We start from the raw sequence: 24,189 nt of genomic DNA, 5'->3' as shown, positions 1-24,189 counted from the left end.
TGTAAATAAAGACACATGTATTAACAACAGCTTTCTTATCATCTCTTGATCGGTAACTATGTACAATACTACACTAGTCAGCATATAACAGTACAAAGCTGAGAATGTAATTTGTACCTCAGAGAATTAGCTATTTTGAATTTTTAATCAAATTGTGTTTAAATTAAAACATGTCAAATATTGGTTTGATTATAGACTATGCTCTTAGAAATCTTCTTGGGCCACTAAGAACATTATGGAATAAATGTGTATCCAGGAAATTTTGTGCATTACTATGAGTAAATTTTATCTATTTTCTCTTTAATATACTTTCATTTTTGTGGATCTTATGCAGTGACCATATTTCAAATGAAAAATTGTAACAACAATAAAGCATATGTAAATAAAGTTACCAATGCCTCCTGTATATGCTAATTCCTGATTCCAGCTTTAAATAATCATAAATGAATGTGTAGGATAGAAATTATATATCAAAGAATCCTAGAAATGTACTGATTAATTTTGATTTAATTAACAGACAAGGAGCTTTTATTTTGAGGACTAAAGAGAAGCCAAATTATCCAATCACTCCTCCCCAAATTCAGCAGCTCTTAAATTTAGAGTAATAGATACTTTAATGAGTTTTGAAAAGATTAATTTTTGCCTTAATTATGCCCCCTGTATCTCTTGAATGAACATGGGAAATCCCAGTGTTTGCAGATAATCAACAGATGTCTGACCTACCACCCCATACTTACTTCAATAGAACAATTTCTTCTTTTACACAAAGAAAGTAAGCAAATCCTAATGTTACTAGAATTATTTTTTAATGAATTTCTATGAATATGCTTTTGTTTCTTTGGAAAATTGTCTCCAAAATACCTGAGGGTAAAAATGCAAATTGCAAAATTATCACCACTATCTAATTCTATGGAATTACATCATGTAATTCTATGGAATTAGATCATGTGTGCATTTAATTTTTTTAAATTCCAATAAATAAACTTGAGAAAGAAAGGGAATCGGAAGTAGAAAAGAAAGGAGGAGGAAACATTATTCAGATAATACACTTCCCATTTCTTTGATTTTTCATAGTGCCAGGGGAAGAGGAAAAGGGAACATGAATCTTCAGTTCAGTCATTCTCAGCTCTCATCATGTGAAAATTTTACAAAGTATTATGTTGGTATTTTAAAAGTACAGTTTATACCATCTGGACTCTGAATACAAAGCTAACCCTTTATCTTAAGCTAAACTGAAGAAGCAACAATACATTACAGTTTGAAAGCTAGTTATTTTGTTACACAGTGTGTGCACATCTTATCCTTTATAGACGACATAGAGGATTCTCAAGGGCAACTTTGATGACGTGACATTTCCTGGCACAGAGACTGTGGCAGCTAACCCCCATGCAGTCTTTGACTAGGTTGTGCATGTGTGTGTTTAGAAACATTGGTAGTGAGGATATCAGTCATCTCTGAGTCATCACTGTGGCTCACCCCCAAGTCTCGTCACAGTCCGAGTCTTTAATCTGTAGCTACTCCAGTTGGCCTTTGCTGTCTGGTTTTTAATTGCAAAGAGATGGTCTCTGTTTGCTTGCTGGCTTGCTTACTGGTTTGTTAGAATATTATTTGTCTTTTACAAAACACTCATCAGTGCTAAAATACCTGAGTCCTTACATGTCAGAAAATGTTTTCCTGTTATCTTTATATCTGAAAGAGTTTAATCAGTGGGATAAATTTCTTGGAACACATTTTTCTCTCCCTAAGAATTTTTAAGAATTCCTCAACTATCTTCCAGTAAGTAATGTTGTTCTGTAAAATTTCAAGCCAGATTGATTTATTAAACTTAAAAGTGATTTGATGTTTTTTGCCTGTTACGTATATTATTTCTTTATCCAGAGGCCTAGAGGTCTAGTATTCTCTTTATTATGTCCTGACTTCATTCATTTGTATAAATTTGATTATGACATGATGAATCTTTCTGGATTCTAGATTTAGTTCTCTATTTTTTAGGAATGGTTTCCTGTTTTAGGTAAAATTCATGTAACAAAATTTTATTTTTTCAAATTTTAGGTAAAATATATGTAACATAAAATTTACCATTTGAATCACTTCAAGGTGTGCACTTCAGTGCCTTTTAATACATTCACAAAATTGGGCAACCATAATGTCTACCTGATTTTAGAACATTTAAAACATGCTCTTCAGGTGACAGGATAAAAGTCCATCTTTGAAGATATCAGGATTCATCTTTTGGACATGCCAAAATTATTTTACATTTATACCTTTTACATTTTTTAGCATCATAGCTCCAATAGACATCCTTACACATAGATTTTTGTCTGAATTTCTCATTACTTCCTTGGATCAAACAACTAGGAATGAAATTATTGGACTTAAAGAGTAAGATTATTATTAAGATTCTCGATATATATCTCTTTATGTTGTACCGATTTCCACCTTTTCCATAATTTACACACCAGCACTGAAGGCCATTATTCTAAGAATCAACACTATTTTGAAGGAGGAAGGGATTCATGGTATCTTTATTCATAGTCTCTTTACTCATTGCTTTCACCCAGTGTTTGATTTGTAACATCTTTGTACAACAGATGAGCTGTCATTCTCCAACTTAAAACCCTTCTTAAATATTACCTTCAACACTGTGTCTGCCCCCAAAACATATTCAAGTCTTAAGTACCTGGGAGGTGACCTTATTTAGAAATAGTCATTGCAGCTGTAAGCAAGGTAAAATACACTGGTTTGGGGCTAGGCTTAATGCAATGACTGATGTCTCTGTAAGAAGAGAGTGATTTGGACACTGAAAAACACACAGGGAATGTGATATGAAGACACAGAGGGACACACATATAACAGAGGTAGAGGCTGGAGTGATGCATCTACAAGCCCAGGAACACCAAGATTATCAGAAACTATCAGGAACAGAAAGAGAGGCATAGAATAGATTCTCTCTCAGAGCCTAGAGAACTGACCTTGCCCACATCCTGATTTCAAACTTGTAGCCTCCCAAACTGTGAGAATAAATTTCTGTTGTTTTAAGCCACTCAGTTTGTGGCAATTTGTTATGAAAACTCTAGGAAACAAACACAAATATCAAATGCTAATGCTACAGAAAGGTCAAGAAAGTTAAGGATGAAGAGTGACAATATGATTTAACATGCAGGTAATTGGTAGGACAGTGCATTAACAGAGAAGTATTAATATCCAATACCTAAGGGTACTATTGTGTGTGAGGAAGTGGAAATTACTGAACTTAGATACTTTGTTGAAGAAGCTTACCTAACTTCTTTAATATCTAAAAGAAGAGAGATAAAAGTAGTAACTAAAAGAATGTGGTCAGGACAGAGCTGTTTTAATGGAGATGCTTAGATATGGTTCAGTCCTAGAGAAAGAAAAAAGAAATGTTGAAGAGAAAAAAGAGAGGGAAAAAAAGGTGAAGTAATGAGATTTAGAGATAAACCACTTCCACTAAGATAATAACAAATGATGAAAAGATGAATGAAATGCACAGAAATGTGAAATTCTTGGCTGATGGTCTTCATATTTTCAGATAAATTGCAGACAATATAATTTGCTGAGCATGAGAAGGATGATGAAGAAGGAAGAGTTAAGGAATAGCTGAGAGTTTGGGAAATGGGAACTGATCACAGACCCATATGGAAAGGGTGTCTGGAAAGAGCAAGAATTGTCAAGGAACACCTGTCTACACCATTAAGTGGAGATATAGGGATTGTTGATTGATTGACTGGTTGCTAGCAATATTCAGTAGCCTGGCTTTAGGAGCCCCAAACTCAGAAAGTAGAGTTCTATGGTAAAAGAAAAAGGATGAAGAATAATTAGGAAACCAGCAAAGTCGACTTAGATAAGAGCAGGATTCAGATTCTGGAGCTACAACGAGCAGATTATTCACCAAATCCTTAGTCAGGAACCCTTTTCCTTAGCCATTATCTCCTAAACCTTCCCACTTTTCAAGGCATATACTTCTAGAGAGCCTGTCTTTTTGGCACTTCATTTCATTCTCACAAAGAAATTATTTAGGAGAAGTTGACAGAATCCAGAATCCAGAACCCAGAATCCAGTGGGCATAATACCCTCCTACTCAGTTACACACTCCCATTTCACCAGTACCTTCGTATTCTACTACTCATAATACTTGCTTTAATGTCAAAAATACTGCAAGACTTCAGGCTCCATGAGGACAGAGCACCTAGCTGACTAATATGTATAGTTTTACTGCTACATGCTTAGTACTTGACACAGCTCCTGGGAGGAAGTATACTCAACACTTATCAGAGGAATGACTGAAGCATTAAATGAACAATGGCTACTTTACTGGGACACAGGGAGCTTCTCTCTATGAAACGCAGATCTGGAAGGCAGATCTAAATGTCAAGCCATGACCTGGACCCCTCTCTTTCTCTGAAAAGGAAAGAACTCTTTAAATCTCTTTCATTGTAACTGCTTCAAATTCCATCATCATCACTTCTTTATTTGTCATATCACCGCCATTCATGTGTAAGTCCAGTGAAGATGGAATCACAAACCTGTGATACTCTCTATGGATAAGTAAAGCAACAGTGTAAAGTGAGTGGTTTACACAGCTGAGTAATATTACAACTTTAAATATTTGATCAAAATATGCATAATTACCAAACCACCACCTGACCCATTTAATAATCTTGATAAATGGTGCATGTTAAACAAAGGAATTTTTTAAAATTCTTCCTTGACTTCATTAGGGAAGAAATAGGTTTTCATCTGTAACTGAAGTAATTTCTAGGTGGTGAATTGGTAGAAAGAAGTAATAATGCCTTTCAAAAGAAAATGGTTTAATTTAGAATTAGTAAGTAGGAAGTATGGAATCTCTACTAACTTTACCTATGATTTATTACATATTTTCACAGGTCTTTCTGGGAAGAAAGATAAAATAATAACCTTTGGTAATTATCATTTTTAGCATGCATTTATTTTGAAGCAGAGCTGTATCAATATAATTATTATCAGGTTGCCTGAAACTTATTTCTATACACCACCTTTTTCATCATAAAAACTACAAGGAAACTATTATTCATTACCAGTCCCCACAAGTCCATTTGTTACAATAACCACTGCAGGGGTTTTGAAGAAAATGTTCTGGGCCTGGGAAGAATACAAATGTTCACTAACCACAAGCTACCTTCTCATGAAGAAAATAAAACTTGCTGCTCTAATCTATTTTACCTGAAAATGTTTAGATGAAATGAACAATGAGAACAAAAGGGAAGGGTGCGAACAATGATTGAGATCTCCCTCCTGCCTGGTGTTGTTGAAAGTCTGTTGAAACTACCATCCCCCAAATTGTCCTGTGAAATAGAATTTATCCTGTAAAAGAGACCCGTCCAAGCTACAGACTGCTTACTTCCTGGAGCTTGCGCTCCCCAAAGCACTGTGGCTGACCTGCTACCGGCCAACGCTCCCAAGTCGGGCCCCGTCTGTTAGCCCAGAACACTAAGGTTATTGTTGCCCGTCTCCATCAGTGTGTCCTCCTGGTCAGATGCTGAAAGTCAGGACGTCAAACACCCGAAAATCCACATCTCAGAATTTCTCAATTCCCCCAGTGTGGTAAGGCATTCCGACCCGAGCGGGCTCCTGCAGGAGATACATAGCCCCTCCCTGCCCGCGGGAGAGGGGAGGGAGGAGGCTATCTGCTCACAGAGATTAGAGGAAGAGGGGAAATGGCTGGACTTCGTAAGTGGGAGCGAGAGGAAAAGGGGTCTGAGAAGTCAGCGGATAAACACACAAGCACAAAACCGAATGAAATTCCAAAAGCCAGTGACCTAAGTGAGCAGGTCGGCGGCCCAGCGCCAGAAGCGGGTTACACCCGCGCACGCTCTTTCCGAAAAATCTCCTGGGCTCGCGCCTTTGCCTTTGGGGTGAATGATTTAATTGGTTTAGAAAATAAGAGCCAATAATACATGTCTGAGATCATGGACCTCAGCAAAATATTGGAAGTTAAAAAAGGAAAAATAATCTCGTGAAGACTTGACATCTAAGAAAGTACAGCCCTTCTTTGGCGGACCAGCCCGCCAAGCTCCAGCCGCCCGGCTCCGAGCAGCGAATGAATGAAATCCGAAGGGTGGGATGAAGGGAAGGAGAGCAATAGTAGTCCGCAAAGGGGTTCGTCAGCTCCACGGCCCCCACAACGTCAGCAGAGCAGGAGACCGAGCGACTATAAAGCTCTCAGCAACGCCTGAGCCACAGTGCTCCAGCCGGGGCCGGGAACTCGCGCAGGCGACCCTGGAGTTCTCCGCTGGCGACGACCCCTGACGGCTCTCTCCAACCGCCTGGTCCTGCCTGACTGCTGGAGTGGCACACTCCTTGGAGAAAGGGCCGCCCTTGTTACCTGCACCTGGTGGGTAGCTCACGGCATCCCTCAACCAGCAGGTCTGAGGCAGGTGGAGTTGAGGTCCGCTCAGCAGCAAAGCGACCAGGAGGCAGACGAGAACTTGGAGGGAGTCGCCTCGGGCTGGCGGCGAGGGAGTGGGGAGATCTGGGCTGCAGACCCGCCGCGATGGGCTCTCTCCCCGCAGCCGCGAACTGGACGGACGCTGCGGCGACGGCGGGTGTGCACGCCGGGAACCTGAGCGCGGTGCTGGCGGCAGGGGCAGGCGCAGGGGCGGCTGAGGCCGGGTGGCTGCACCTGCTCGCCCAAGCCGGCAACCTCTCCACCTCCCCCTCCACACCGGGGCTGCCCGCCACCTCCCCAGCGCCTTCGCAGCCGCGGGCCAACCTCACCAACCAGTTTGTGCAGCCGTCGTGGCGCATCGCGCTCTGGTCCCTGGCGTACGGCGCGGTGGTGGCCGTGGCGGTCTTCGGCAATCTCATCGTCATCTGGATCATCCTGGCCCACAAGCGCATGAGGACCGTGACCAACTACTTCCTCGTGAACCTGGCTTTCTCCGACGCCTCTATGGCTGCCTTCAACACCTTGGTCAACTTCATCTATGCGCTTCACAGCGAGTGGTACTTCGGCGCCAACTACTGCCGCTTCCAGAACTTCTTTCCTATCACAGCGGTGTTCGCCAGCATCTACTCCATGACGGCCATTGCGGTGGACAGGTGAGCAGAACACGGGCACGGAGGAAGAAGGGGGGATAGGGGCTGGGCAGTGGGATAAGGTTACAAAGGGCGTGGGGACAAGATGGGTTTGATAAAAGCAAAGGGACTAGGAAAGAGTTCTTGAAGAAAGAAAACTAACCCACTGGTAGTCTGCCAGTGGCTGAACCAGTTTCTGCTTCTGTGGTCTCCCTCACGCCCCAACCCACCCCCATCACCGGCCCATTAATGGCATCTAGAGGGACTGAAGATGAAGGAGGGAGATAGGAAAACCTGTCATTCCAAGACAGACAAACTCAGAAACACATAAAACTGGTAAACTTTCTCATATGGCTTCAAACAATTACCACAAAACTTAGTTCCTGCAAAATGTACGTTTTGGCCTTCCTTCTCTGTTAGTCACTATTCTGTCAGAGAAATGGACGATAAATCACGCGCCACTCTTCCCGCCTGTTTCCGGACTGCTGGCCCTCATCCCCACCCATCCTCTTCGCTATCCTTGCCCCAAGGCCAGCGCTGGTTTGGCTGTCCAGATTCGGGGCATCCATCAGGGTGGACAAGCTCCCTCCAAAGACTGTCTGCTGGCAGCTTCCACAGTGTGTTTGGTTAGATTTCAGTTCTAGAAATCTCTGGGTAAACTTTATGCCTGGAAGGTTACTTCCAAATCTATCAGATGGTGGGCAAGAAAAGCCTAAGAAATAATAATAAATGGCTAAAAAACAAGGCGCACCACTTTATAGTCATGTGAGATAATTTTCAGCATGTTACCCATCTACACTGGGGATTCTGAGATGCTTAAGCAATTAAAAGAAGCTGGATATACCTCTAACATTTGTTATAAATTTAAGAGTTTTAAATATGTGTATTTGCTTTCTATATTTAACATTATGAAAAATACATACTTGTGTTAAGACAAAGGTAAACACCTACCTATTATTGAAAGCTGGTTACACTTTAATCTAATATTATACCAAAAAGTCCACCACACCAGTTTGATTCCAGTGTCTGTTTTGTGATCGGCAGATGCATGTGAGTGATGTCACTTTACCTTAAAGTCTCAATGTTCTCAACCATGAAAAGAATGAAAAGAGCACTTTTTCTACATTAACAAACCTGTTTCAAAATAAAATTAAGTTTAATATTCTTACTCTATGGCGCTGCCATTACAAGAAAAAAACAAGTTCATTCCATAAGTCCATCGTCCAGATTAAGTATTTTTAAATAATGAGCATAGAGGTATTGGAAACATTTTAAAAACTATTTTCACATGCTATGCTCAGAAGGTGAAACTGGAAGAGCAGTGGTTAGTTGCCACAAACAAGGATACATAAGCACAAAATCACATTTTTTAATGCCTTGAAACTCCAGTCTTTTCTCTCCACTTTCTCTCTGTTCTTCCACATGTATTTCCGCTCTTCACTTTTGCAGGGACAGAAGTGAGTGCAAAGGACAAAATCAGCCCCAAATCGGGGAACAGGTGAAATTGCTACTGAACTTTCTCTACCAAGATAAAAACGAATGTTCCTTTGGTTTGAACATCTTCCTTTTTTGTTTTGGTTTAGTTTCTTTTTTTTTTTTCTCATCTGTTCTAGTTCTTGTAAGCATGTGACTTTTTAATGTTGTGATCTGGACGAGAGGTATTGGCTTAGCATATCATATTATAAAATTATCAAAATTTTCTAAAAATGTTTAATATTGCACTAAGAAACTCAGTGAAAATTTAGTATGTGTGAAATTGGTATTTCAAGTCTGAGGAAAAAACAGGTTATTTTTCAATTACTTTCTGCCAACATTTATATACAATCTGAAATGGTCTTAGAGTTATTTTAATTGATAATGTAATGCTATTTCATTATACTCACTGGTTTGAAGTGAATGCCTTACCACTTATTCTTTACTATTTCTTTACTAGAAAACATTATTCAATCACCAGAACTATACAAAATTTATGGAACATACAATATGCAACAAAATCTGAAGCATACTTAGTTCAGACACTGAAAATCTTTTTTTAAACTGTTATTTAAAGGAATACTCTTATTTGAGTAAGCTGCTGATGAAATACAGTATGAGAGAAAACCTGTTTAAGATAATTTTTAGAATCAAAGACTATACAAATATAGCAGTTATTAAAATTCTCAATAGTTTGCCAGTCTACAGAATCTTGCTGCACTGAAAAGTCTTATTAAACATGAACTGGGAAAACTAATCCTGTGGTATTTGCAGTTATTTTAGAGATTCAGCTTTGCAAGACTCACCTCCCCAACACCCCAGGAAGTTCAGGTGAGTCGTGGGTGCCTTTGGTTATAACTGCAAGGATTCCCTGCCCATACCAAACATAGTTAACAATGTATGTGCAAAGAAATTATATTTTCCTATATAATTAATGCTTTGTTGAAATACCATAAAGGTTAGATATTCTCTAATTAGATTTTATTGATAAAGGAATACATCATTTAGACTGCAGTGTGAACACTTGGCTTACTGAATTGAATCTTTTCTATCACCTTCTAATATAAACTGAATTGTATCCGCCCAGCCTAAATGGAAAACATATTCAACTCACTCTGTCCCTCTGCTAAAAACAAAACTTCCTCTGAGCAAAAAACTACATCAGCTTTGACTCAGGCACATATGAATTTCTTTCAGCTGCAGCAAAATCCTTGCAACCTCCTATGACCTTAGAAATTTTAGACCTTAAAAGGATTTCAGCCATTCCCTTAATGAACACTTCTATTACACAAACGGAGAACCTCAAGCCAATAGTCACACATTTTATTGAGTAAAAGGCATTGAGCTTTCCTTGCACTGGGAGAATTGCTTGCATTCTACTTCCACTTTTTAAAAAGTATTAATGGTAACTCTACTAAAGATTTGAAGATTTAGGAAGATTCTTTTTCATAAAGATAACTTATGTAAAGTATTCATAGAGCCTTTATTTCTTTTGAAATTTATTATGGATGAGTAAAAATATATAATAATAAAAAATTGTGAGGCTCAATCACAAATTATCTAAGTGTACTGTAGTAAATTTTACATTACTGCTGTAAGTACTATGGATATAAACACTTTGGTGAAATTTTTTAAACTCCTTTATTAGTTTTTAACCCTACTGCCCTGAGTCAGTCTTCTCATTCCTGTCTGCATTAGTGTAGAGCCCATGCAGCTAATATTCTTTATTAGTGTTTAGTAAGACTTGACTTATTATTTAGCCCAGATGACGAACTGGATGAGTTTAGCCCAAGATCAATTGCTCTATCTTGGCATTCTTTGCAAAAGAGTAGCTAAGACTGTTTGGGGAAAGATTATTTTTAAGAAATTTACTATCAGTCTTTGGCCTTTTCAGTAATTTGTAGCTCTTACTTAATGATTTTAAAATATCCCATTTGCATCCACTAAAATTACGGCTGTAGTGAGCTGTGAAAGTCCTGTTAAAATTACAGTGCAAATTAGAAAATTAATCATGAGCACATAGTGAAAGCAATAAATATATATTAACTGAATGGATGAAGCATAAGATCATCTCAGCATATGATGTATTCAGAAGTGGCTCTTACATTACTGGCAGAACTCCAGTTTTTTTTTTTAAGGTTAAATTAACCACAATGAAAAAGACTACATCAAAAGAGTTTGCAGGATATTTAACAGACATACTACAAAAACAAAACCTTAATATATAACATTCTTACACACTAAAAAAAAAAAGTACCCCCTAATATAAAAAGAACAGAAGACACAGATAATTCACAGAAAAAATAAAAAAGGTCTGACCAATATAAAATTATAGGTGGCTTATAGTCTATACCTCCATTTCCTCACCTGCTATTTGTTCTTCAGGCCACTCAAATCTGAAATCCTTTTTCAGCATTCTATCTGGATATAGAATATCCAGTGGGCATTTCAGTCCTCAACTTCCTTGAACTTTCAGTAGTATTCCTCACAACTACTGTGATCTCCTCTTTCATGTCAGCCTGTCTTCCATGGCTCTATTTCTGAACTTCTGCCTCTCTGTAATAATTAAATACATAGGTTCCTCAACGCTAAATCCTGGGCCTAACTTTCTTTTCTTTCCCCAAGTAATCTCATCCAAAATCCATGGCTTAGTTTTTCACTTTTGAATAAAAAGCTCCCATTTTTTTTTTTTACCTAATTTGTTTTCTTCTGAACTATCAAGACACATAACAATCTGTACAACAAAGTAGGAAATATAAATGAAAAATTAAAACTAGAGAAAATACACATAGAAAGAAAATAAGACCAAAGCCAAGGTAAAGCTATAATATAGACATTCAGGTCAAAGAGTCCTAATCATTTATTAAAGTTGAACATCAAATATGTTTCTAAAAGTCTTTATAAACATACAAAAAAAGGAAGTACAATCAGTAATATGGTTTACAATGTCCACCAAAGTAAATACATACACATTCCTTCATGGTTAAGAAATTTCCAGTTATTTCATTTTCAAGAAATTCTTGGTATGGATAATAAAGAGGAGAGAACCACAACCACACTGTCATAAATCCAAAAGCAGATTCCCGGTAGGCGTGTGTTTAGTGTTCCTCTGGGTAGGCCACAGGCATGGGCCAAAGCAAGACGCAGTAATGAAGTTCTCAGGGCATTAAACCTCTACCTGAATACATTTTACAGATAGTCTAGTTTGATGCATGATCTGGTCTGAAAAAAATGCAAGAAAGGATAATGCATACTTCCCTCAGAAGTATTTTTCTCACATGAACTTTGGATATAGTTTGTGAAGCAGTAACTCAAAGTTGTAGTACATGGCAAAAGTTCTCCAAATCATTTTCATTCTAGCCACCAATCTCTGATCCTAATCTATCCTATATACCAATCTTTTAGCTAAATACATTTTTTTCCCTTATTCATTGTAAGGGTCACACAGGTACACTGCAAAAAATGCCAAAAATATGAGAAAGTTAAATTTACCCATAATTACCCTACTCCCCAAATATAGCCAACCTATGACCTTCACATTCATATTTCTACTCTCCTCTCATTTTTGTGATACACATGTATCACATATATGTATGATATATATACACACTTGTGCATAGTGTATTATATACATTCATAAGTACAGATTTCCCTTTAAATGCTACCATACTGTCACATTATTATGTCACTTTTAATTTGACACACTGAGTTATTAAACATTCATTGAACAAATTATAAATTTTAGACACAGTTTGACATGAGAATATAGAGATTTATCTTTGTAACATTTAAAATTTTTTTAGGTAATACATACATTTGTTTTAAAACTCAAAAAATAAATGGCTCACAAATTTAAAATCCTAGAATATCTAAACTTCCTTTGAGCTCTGGTCATATATATTCAATTACCTACTTGATATTTCTACATGAGTGTCTGAAAAGCTATTTAAACTCAACCAAACCCATTATCTTACTCCAAACCTTTTCATCTTCCAATGTTCCCCATTTTAATAAACAGTATAAGCATCCACAGAGTTGTTCAAATAGCTCCCAAATCTATTACCTTTTTTCTGTCTAGAGAAACACTTCTCTAGTCCAAACTACCCTCATTTCTTTGCTGGCCAACTACAGTAGCCTCCTAATTGGTCTTCCCATATCTACTGTTAACCCACCCTAATATGTTCATACTTCAACAAAGAATGATGCTTTCAAAACATATATAAGAACATCCTTCTGCACCCCTACTTAGAATTCTATAATATTTTGCCATTGCTTTTATGAGAAGAGGATTCTTAATCCAGACAGTAATGACTTGTATAGCCTGATCCCTTGGCCTAGACAGCTTTATCTCATATCATAACTGAACTGGCTTCATCTCTGTTCCAGCCACTCCAATATCTTTCAAGTCCCTGAATACATGATGTTATATTTTTGCCACAAATACTTTGAACACACAGTTTTCCTTCTGTTTCAAATTCCTTTCTGCAAATTCCTCATTAGTTAGATGTACTATTATTTTAGATAACAGTTCAAATGTCACTTTCACAGGGAAACTTTCCATGAACCTCTCAATTTAAATTAGGTGTCCCTTTATAGATTCTCTTAGCACATCTTAGTCATACCATTTTTATATATGAAATTTCATGTTTGTGTTTATGTGTATTTGATTAATAATTTCCTCTAATAGACTTACAAACACCATGAATATAGGTTCAATTCTGTTTTTAGTTCCCTTTGTATCCCTATGCCTACCATCCTAGTTTGCACATGGTAAACACACAATCCAGACTGCTGAATAAATGAACCATAAGAGTAATCAAATAAATGAAAATTTAAGTAATGAGATATAACTTTATTTACTAAAACTGGCACAGATTGGTAAGTATATAGTGAAAGGGTATTTTTACATAAGCTTTTAGACTGAACTATAGAAAATTGCATTTTTATAGTTTAAAATGCTGATTAATATTTCATATAGTTTAACTTAACAGTTGGGTATATATTGTCAGAAATCTTTGAGGAGTGCAATTTGCGAACATGATCAAGGATATTTTTCAAACCAAAGTTCTAAGAACTGAAAACAACTAAAAATCCCAAAATAAAATGATCAAATAAATGATGGAGCATCTGAAAATGAAATTCTATGTAGAAGTTTTAAAATCACATGTTTGAATACAATGTCAATTCTCCCAAGACTCCAGGAACATGTATATAAATATGGTAACATAATAATGAATATCCAACTATTTTTAGTCCATACCTTTACTTATAAACCATTTATCACTAGTTTCCCAATAATTTCAAAGAATGCCCAAGGAGGTCTGATAAGAGTTCATCAGTAGTCCTTTTTAGCACTTCCATTCTCTCCACCCGACTCCAGCTGAAAATATAAAAGAAAAAAGCAATGTTGACACATTGGTACAGGGTATGAGAGTTTCTCTGGAAGAAGAAGCCTTCATGCCTTCTCCAGATCATTGTTTGGGGCACACTGCATGCAAATCTGCAAGCTCCTAAGTGACAAACTTTGCCCTCTGCCTGAAATTTTTGTGATTCTGTTTGTGTTCCAAATAGAATGTGGAAAAATGACCTTGTCCCTAAAATTCGCTCCATTAATATCTTAATGACCAGCATTCCTTCATCTTCTGCTTGCAACTCTCTTTCCTTGGGGGGCAGCTCTAAACTCTATGTCCTGGATGAGGAACTGTCCATGCCTCTTCTTCCCTATGCTTCCTCACTCTGAGCACAAATCATTTTTATTGAGGCTTGTTCACTAGTACATTAAATAAGTGCTGCAAAAATAGACAACTGGGGTTTGCATCCCTACCACCTCATTAGCCACAGTTGGAGGAGTCTGAATCCTATTTTAGACTCAGCAGGATCTCCAACACATGAAGAATTTTTAGACCATGGATTTAACAGTCTGATATCATCCTATATGTCCAATAAGCTAGATATAGATTTGTTTTGCTCTGAATGGTGAGTCCTGGGGTAATTTCATTTTTTTTTATGCTTTTCTTCTTTCAGTTATCTACACTAAAATTTACTTCTTTCAAAGGAAACAAAGTAAATTAATTAAAATTCTGGAGATGGATGGTGGTGATGGTTGCAAAACAATGTGAATGTACTTAATAGCACTGAACTGTACATTGAAAAAGTTAAAATGATACATTTTATGTTACATATAATGTACCACAATAATTTTTTTTAAATATTAATTAACTACTTTTGAAAGAACCAATAATGACTCTTAGATACATGCTAAGCAGTTTGGATGTGAGAACAGAAAAACTTGATTGAACTTCATATAGATATTCTTGTGGTAGATATGTTTTGGCCACGTTTTTAAACAGATTTTCTAGGCTGAAGTAGAAATCTTGAAAAAGTCTCTGGCAAAAGAGTACTGTAAACATAATAGTAGGTTATTTTATAGGCTGTGAAATCTTTTTCCCAGGAATTATGTAAAGATATCTTAGCAGTATGGAGTAATTTAGAAGCCTGTCTTAAAGTATAGGTATAAATTAGCTCAGTTTGGTATGTGACATAGATTTTTAAATATTCACTTGAGTCCTTTATTTTTAGTTTGTATTATCATCTATTAAATTTTTTAACTGCCCAAGTATCAACGGTATGTAAAATTCTCTTTCATGCACACGTGTTAGTAGGGGAAATATATATATGACTGTATCACTAAGTAATAGTGTACTCAGTTTTGTTCTGCAGCTGGTTTATTCTGGCTAGAAGGAATGAATCACACACATTTCTTCCAAACTCTGTGTTCAGTGATGTTACTTTGGTAATGAAATCATGGTAAGAGAAATCTACAAACACTGGAAATCAGGAATTTTGCTTTGTTTCCTGTTTTTTTTTTTTTCTTTCTTTCTTCAGAGCACTTACAGTGAAACATTTACCAGCACACATTCATTGTATGTGTGGTCACCCAGCAGGTATTTCTTGAGTACCTTTGAAGTACTAAGCATTGTATAGACATGATGCACACTAGAATAACAAGATTGATATGACCCATAACCTAAAGAAACTCTAATTAATATCTCTAGTTTGAACCTCTCAGTGGTATTCCAGAGTCCTAAACAACCTACTCTACTTCACCATTTGGATGTCTAACAGGCATCTCAGACTTTACACATCCCAAATTTCTCCTGAACTTGCTCTTCCTGCAGTCTTCTGAGGTCAAAATCTGACCCTCAGGTCAATACTCTGGGAAGTATTCTTCATTCATCTCTTTTCAGGCTCCATATCCAATCCATCAAATATAATCACCTTTACTTTCAAAATGTACCTAGAATATAATCACTTCTCAAAATGTCTACTGCTGCCACCCTAGTCCAAGTCACTTCACTTCTCTCCTAACTGGTTTCCCTACTCATACTCTTGTTCCCCTTTAGTTTGTTCTAAATGCAACAGCCAGAGTGATCCTGTTAGTGACAAATCAGATTGTCTATCCTCTCCACAAATGTCGCCGTGGCTCCCCAGTTCTCGCAGGATGGACATCAAAGTCCTTACAAAGGTCTATAAGAATGGATAGTAGCTGGTCTTTTGTTACTCTCTGATCTTGTCTCCCACTACTTGCCATTCCAACACTCTGTGCCACTATCATTGGGCAGCTCCATTTCATCAATATCCTAGGCACTGGGCATGTTTCCATTTCCGGATCTGACACTCTGTGCGAAACACTCTTCCTCTAGATAGCCACCCTGTACTACTTCTGGACCTTGACAACTCTTTTTAAAGTAACTTTTTTTTCTTTATCACATGTATCACCTTCTAAAATACTACATAATTAGCTCATCTTTAATATTTATTGTTTTGTGTAGTCTGTCCTATTTGGTTATAAGGTCCATGAGGACAAGGCTCAATCTGTGTCTTGAATGAATGAATTATAGAGTTCATGGTAACTATGAGAACACACACAGGGGAAAACCACATTTAGAGTTGGATACTTGCCTTCTCCTACTTGGAAAGCTAGGTGGGGCTGGACTTGGCTATACCCTTCCCCCAGGACAGTTAGATTCCCAGTGGCTTAGGCTTTGGCTAAATAATGTCCCCTGAGGGCAGGCCTTGTTAGGAAGAACAATTTTGGTTATGTTTCAAAATGGCTCCTTCTCCCCTCCCCCTGCCAGAAACCTGGGGGCGTTTCCCTGATAGTCACTGTGGGAACATGGTAGAGTTCCTGGAAGTAAACCTGACAGTGCTGTGGGGCTCCCTGTGACTGGGTCCCCTGGAGTCCTAACTCTCAGACCCTGAGCCTCCAACAATTAATCTGAGTTTATGTTTTCTTACCCTCCACACTGGTTCCCATGGAGTTTTTGCTTATGAATCTCTGCTCGATGTTTGCCTGTCTGTCTCTCTCAGCTGGGAGCAGTGGATTTCCCCTGCACCCTCCCCTCTCTCACAGATCCAGAAGCTGTGCGTGTTCCAGCTGTGTGGCTTTCCCTTGTTAGGCTGGAATGGCAGCTGCCAGGCTCATTACCTGCAGAGCCAGAAGCCTCACAGCACAGTTTTTACAAAGAAATAGAACACTTTAATTCTCAACATTTCTAATGTTTTAAATTACACTATAACAAATATTGGTCTTACTATTTTTTCATTTCCTTATGTATACATAATTGAAAGTAAGAGAATTTTTAATTTTTGACAGAAAATTTCACAGGTCACAGAAAATTGTAATTTTTCTCATTGATTATTACAATGGCTTTGGACAGTTTCAGCACACATGGTCATTCTGCTGTTCCCATGCTACTTTGCAAAGTGAGGACGGCCTGTGTGTCAGATATCCCAATCTAATTGCCCAAGTTTGGTGATAAATAGTTGCTTCTTTTTCAGACGTTTGCACATTATTCAGCTAGTTGGCTAATAATATACACCATTTTACTCATCATATATTATAACTATTATTAAAAATAGCTTTGTCAGAGATACAAATTATATGTAGCTTGGCAAATAGGATAGAAAAGAAAAATGGGAGAAAGGAACAACAACGAGGAAAGATAGTACAGGGAAGTATGAATGGCTAACTATAAGACACTATTAATACATGATGTCAAAAATAAGCAAATGATTTGGATTTTTAAATGCATCCAGGATAACCCAATACCCATTCCCAACAGAATTCTTGGTGAATTACAATATATGGTACTTTCTTAACATGGTAAACAAATATCTATCCCTAAACACAATACATTAGAACTGTGTGAAATAAACTTTATACACACACACACACACACACACAATTGAAAACAAGACACACAATAATGAATATGTATTTCAAATAATGAAATACGTATCAGTTCTTTTAAGGGTCAGTGTTATTCCAGTAAAACTATAGTTTAACTTCTTAAACTTTAAAGTTAAGACCTATCTAAGATAGCCTAATGGTTTTCTGAGATTAAGCTACTAAAAATAACCAAAGAATGTTTGTAAATAATAATAATAATAATAATGAAGGAGATTGCCTAATGAGATGGGAAAATACTATTATTATAATGAAAAAATTTGGAACTTGAACAAGAATTAACAGTGAGGTTGGTAGTTTATGTAATAAAGTTTCTACATATATGAGATTATTACAAAGAAAATAATATAACCAATAAGAAAAGCATAATTAGTCATTATGGGTTTGGAATTTAATTATTTGGAAAAAAGTCACATTTCATACTAAGCACTAATATAAATACTGGATAGATTAAATAGCTGAAATATAACAATCAGACAATGGAAAAAGCCCAGAATATATTAACACTGAATAATCTTAGCTAGGAAAATATTTTCTAAGCATCAGGGCACAAGAAGAATACAGAGACAAAATTAGTCAACCTGACTACATTATAAAACTATATAACCAAAACATTATATAGCTTAATCATAAAATCAAAAGCATGAAAGAATAATTAAGTGGAAAGCAGTATGTTTTAATGATTTACAGCATAAATGATAGTATAAATCATTTATTAATAAATGATAAAGTTGACCACTTTAACTTTAGTGAGTTGCCACAAATTATTAAGAAAATACTAATACAAATAGGCAAAAGACAACAATTTTAGAAGAATAAGACTGTGACATAAACAAATGAAAACATATTTATCTTCACAATAATTTTAAAAAGTACATTCACCTAAAAATAAGCTATCACATTATGTTAATACAGTGCTATCCAAAGTATGAGAAGCAGGCATTCTAATTTTCTGCTGACAGAAACAGAAATCAGAATGACCTTTTGAGAAATCAGTTTACTAATGTACAATCCTAATTGTTCATCCTTTAGACACAGCAATTCTACATCTAAGTATCTGTCCATAAGAAATAAGTGGCAAAGAATAAATTTATTTTTTGCAATTTTTTCACATTACAAATAGTTCAGAAATAAACTTTCTTGTGCATGTTTGAGAATATATCAGTGACTAAAAATGTTTTGAAAATATATGCTCAAAAGAACATGCAGTAAAATATTAAAGAGGATGCAGATAACCATAAACAAGGAAAATATGGCATAATAATGCAAGCATAAATGTGCTAAATAAAATAGTAAAAGGAAATGAAAAATGAATCAGGATATTTAGTAATGTTATCCCTTAATGGCAGGATTGAGGGGAATTTGTATTTACTTAATATACCTTACTGTATTTCCAAAATATATATTTATAATCTGAGGGAAGTGGAATGTAACTTTTCATAAAACAGGACAAGATTATTCTTCCATAATTTCATTATAAAAAGACCTGAATATTTATATGCTTTCTCATTACTCTGTTATTCTTACTGATTATTATTATTATTATTATTGTTGATTTATTCATAGAAGCCTAGACAATGGTTCGGCCTTTGCTGTAACTTGTTCCTTAGAACTGACCCTGAGGTTTATTATATGCACACATTCCTATGAATCTCTTGAGTTATATAATAGAGAATATCTAATGACCCTTTACACAGTAGTTTCTATTCATGTGGAATTTACAGATGAATTTCCATTCATCTGCAATTTGCTTTTTGATTTCTTAATTTTTAGGTGAAAAAACTCCAAAAGTTTCAGTGAAAAAAAATCCTACAAGCAACATAAATATAATTTTCAAAATAAATGAAGAGAAATGTTGGCATTGTCTGATGTGACAAATGCTCCTCTGTAATTATATCAAGTTGGTAAGATTTATGATTATGCAAAGGAAATGAGAAAAGGAAGGTATTCAAAATAATTCATATGCACATACAAATAATATGAGCACACTCAGAGAAGTATTACTTTTCCAAGGGTGACAAAACCTATTTACAAAACATTTATTTTCACATATATAGTAACAGTTTTTGAAGTCATGTATATAGTAATGTTACTTCTGAAGTCATTAATACTGTTGGAAGAATAGCTATAAAACCATTACCATCCACTCTTACCACTTCTCAATCAATAAAGTTACTATTGATTAAGAAAAACATCTGCAGAACTATTGACTTGTAGTGCCAATTATATTTTGTTTAAATGTTTTATTTAATCACATGCATAGAAGGTATACAACAAGGGAAGCCAAATAATTGTAAGGGGATCTAACAGATGGAAATGAAATTTAGTTCAATACTATTTGATATATGAGTCAAGTCACACTCGTAGTACTTCACAAATTACACAAAGTAATAACAGCTACTTTGAACATATATAATTTTCAACACACTAGCTTGTTCCCCACCAATCTGTTTCTTATCATAACTCTTTGATTGTAAGAAACTGGAATTATAATTAGATTTCAAACAACCTCCTTCTAATTAAAATTAGAATCTCAAAGTTCTGAGGGAGCCTACTTTCATCTATTTTAACCATTCATTTGAAGTTTCCAGTCCTTTCATTCACTCAATAAATAGTTACTTCTTCTACTCCTGAGTACCTTCACCAACAGAGCCAAAAAAACAAAGATGATACTATTGGAGACAGTCCATTGTGCCCATGGAAAACTGTTACCCATCTTTCTCCAGAAACTGTAGTCCTGACTTTATCTCCTACAGTGATCTAAAACTGCTCTAATGTCTACACCATAGCTCTTCAAATGTGAAATGTTTATTGTTCCTACTCAGGAGATTCTTTAGCTCTTATTCAACTCCTTCACTTTTGAGCAACTTTTTGAATTCTTTCTTCATTTAAAAATTCTTTCCCTTATAAAATTAAACTGGACTGAATGTTTTTTCTATTACTCTGAAAAATAGCTTTGTATACATTTTAGGAAACATATTACCTTGTAGTATAAATAGAGTATCATGGATAGCTATCTTTATAAAACTTTGAATACTAGAAATATTTATAGGTGAATTTCAACTTCAAACATGTTTTGATGAAGGCATTGCTTCCAGGAAAACCTGTCAAGAGTTCAAAAGTGTTTTCATAAGGAATTAGGATCTTAACAAAGCTTTCAATACATGATTGATAACACAAAAGTGACTTACTGAAGGCACTCTTGAAGTGACACATATTAAGTGGTTATATACTTTCCCATTAATTTTCTGAGGCAACAGAGAGGTGACACAAAATGTTAGTAAATTGGACTTCAAAAAAATGACTTAGAATTGTATAATAACTCATGGATGAAATAACCTATTCTGATTTTTATTTTTATTTTAAATTTTTTTTTAAAAACCTGAATTAGTTATTATCAGAGAGTATAAGTAGCAGACAATAATCTTTAGCAGTAATTTTTATACTGCCAATATAGAAAGCACTTCTAAATCTGTATCTGAAATTTTGAGAAATTTTCATGTAATGTTCACAGAGAACATTTTGATAGAAATCATTTTGTAATTATAATAAATAGAATTTAAAGATTAAATGATTTATATAATAAAGCTCTTGGAATAGTGTTTGGTACATAGTAAACATTTTACAGGTGTTATCAATTATTGCTTTTATTATTAAAAAAGAAAACCTAAATTTATACTGAATATATCAGTGAAGTCATGCTTCCTACCTACATCTCCAGCTTCATTTGGCACCTCTGCTTTTCTCTTGCCTCTGTGCTGCAGAGAAGCTGGCCTTCTTTAGTTCCTCAAATATCTCATGCTTTCTTTAACCTTAGAACGTGCTGTTTCACTTTCTCTTCTAACCCACCTTTATTCTAATTAACTCCCATTCAAGCTTCTAGCTTCCTCAGAGAAGCCATACATGATGTCTTTATCATTATTTGGTAGATATGCACCCCAGACTAAGTCAAATCATATTTTTAATAAAGCTTTATAGTTACTAGTACATGTCTTCAAAACATCACAGTGTACACAGTGGGTACAATTTTATCCAGTAGAATTCTCAAAGGATTGGGCTAGACAAACTAACCTGATTGGGAAAGGGTGAGTAGGGAGTGAGGATGGGGCTAAACTTCTCAAGGGGTTGTAAACAACCGGGTTACCCATAGTATATGTAGGGGTTTAGAAAATTGTATAATATAAGGTGAGTATAACAAAGAGGAGAAAGTCCAGTTTAAAACCTTAAGAATGAGGAATGACAGTGTATTCTCTCCTCCCTAAACTCCTAAAATGAAAATTTGAAATCTGACATGCTTTATATAATTGGTTTTCTTGTGGAAATCATATGACAGTTCAGTTTTACATCCAGGTTTACACTGGGTGAGATGAATGTATTTAATACAGATTTGAGAGTGGAAAACAAAGGGTACCAAATAGGTCAGGTTAAAAATGTTTAGAAACCATGGAACAGGATGCTGATCTCACACAGACCATTACACTAAAACCCTAAGGAAAGTTCACCCAAATATCCAAGAGGCAATGTTGTCCCAAATGACATTTAGGTAATAATTTCCTGTGTATTTTCTGACTAATTGTACAACGTATTTCTTCTGAATTAAACTCTGAACTCTGAACTCCACAAGAGTAGAACCCACATCTTTTACTTCACCAGTATGGCCAGTGAATGTTATACAATTCTGAAAAATAGTTTGCATTCAAGAAATAGTTGGAAAAAATAGCTAATATTCAATATATAAATAAATAGAAAAACCTAATTGCTAAATTTAAAAAGAAAGTATATGAAAAAAATTTTAATAAAATAAATAAAAGTCTGTAGACATGAAAAAATAAAAATTAGTGTATAACAAAAAAAACAAAGGAGCTTTCAGAAGCAATTTATAAGAGAATATTAGATGCTGAAAACATGTACAATAAGAAAATTAGGAAAGTGACCTTGCACATTATCTTTAAGTGGCCCCTTGGAAAAAAACCTGAAGCTGTAAACTGAGATGTGAAAGACTGTTCAAGATGTTACAGCTTTCCACATGTTATTTCTTCTCGCAGAAATCGCAACCTCTTCTTTGTAAGCCTCACCTTTATGCCACCTTGCCTAGTCACCCTCCAAGGTTCATTCCAGAATGACTTTTCTGAGAGAAGACTGATTCACAATCTCAGTATATTTTCCCCAGTAAATGTATTCATGTGGCCATATACCTTGCCATTAACACTTACTGTATTTGTAATTTTACATTTATTTTACATTATTTGATCAGTATCTAATTATTTCACTGAACTGTGAGCTCTGAGGCCATTTTTACTCACTGTTGTATCATATAATGCCTGGAATACCACAGTAGACATTCAGTAAGCTTTTGGTTGAATGAATGAGTAATGACCAGAAATGACAAAAATGTCAACTTGAAGTTGCAACATTTCTGCCTTCATTAAAGTGTTAATTAGTGAAAACATAAATTGATTTCTCCCATGTACTTCAAATAAAATAATATTCTCTGATTCAGGATATAATTTCTACAGTATTAGACTAATTGACCCAAAACCTCAATATGAAATTTGTAGTTTATTTTGAATGATCTGTGCTGTAATAGCGGTACAGTACTCTAACCCTGCTCATGTCACTCAACTTACCTTTTCAGTCTCAAAAAATCAACTATCCCAATGGCACTCATAAATTTTCAGGGCAAACAAAAAGCAAAAGATTATGATAGAGTTCAGGAATATTCAGTTCAATACAACAAAACTTATTGGTAAGTGCTGTGCTTGACTCTGGAAACATCCATAAAGCAACAATTTCATATAATGAGAAAAGTGCCTTGGTGAGTGGGAACAGAATTCTATCAGCAGCACAGGGAAATAAATGTCCAACTACAGTTATTGCCTTTTTATGTTTGATTTTTTTCCTTAATATTGTACATAAATGTTTTTGTATTCAGAGGCAAAATGCAACTTCTGGTTTTTTGGAAAGCATCTACCATATATATTTTCCTCTCTCTTCCACAATTCCTCCCATGAATGGCTATATTCAAAGCCATAATCTCTATCTCTATCATTTGAAAGATTGGAAGAACTGGCTTAGAATTCTAGCTCTTACCACCTGGATCATTTTGAACAATTTACATTTTTTATACCTCAGTTTTCTGTAAAATATATATAATCATTTTATTTTATGGTATTATTCTGGATAGTAAATATATATAATGTATGCAATAAATTACCTGGTTATGCTAATAATCAATAAATGTTGCTCTTATTATCTTCACTTACATAAGCATGAGAGATGAGTTTTACAGTTTCCAGTTTCACACATGTGCATTTTATTTCCTGGTATGGTTCACTTTATTTTCCTAAATCAAGATGCTATTTTTATTGTTATTTTTTCATACCTAATATTCC

The 24,189-nt window shown here is 35.6% G+C and overlaps 1 protein-coding gene across 1 annotated transcript in view; it reads left to right on the top strand.

Annotated features, from left to right (window-relative positions):
- The first annotated feature begins 6,456 nt into the window (after positions 1-6,456).
- The window catches only part of TACR3 (tachykinin receptor 3), a 61,224-nt gene continuing 43,491 nt past the window's right edge, over positions 6,457-24,189 (top strand). Inside the window, 1 exon segment of the mRNA XM_036879219.2 lies at positions 6,457-7,098. Within this exon segment, the coding sequence (XP_036735114.2) occupies positions 6,551-7,098 (548 nt within the window). The 5' untranslated portion in view covers positions 6,457-6,550.

The sequence above is a fragment of the Manis pentadactyla genome, chromosome 5, assembly GCF_030020395.1.
Source record: "Manis pentadactyla isolate mManPen7 chromosome 5, mManPen7.hap1, whole genome shotgun sequence".
NCBI lineage: Eukaryota > Metazoa > Chordata > Mammalia > Pholidota > Manidae > Manis > Manis pentadactyla.
The sequence above is the reverse complement of the archived record's forward strand: the minus strand, read 5'-3'. Positions and strand labels throughout refer to the sequence as shown.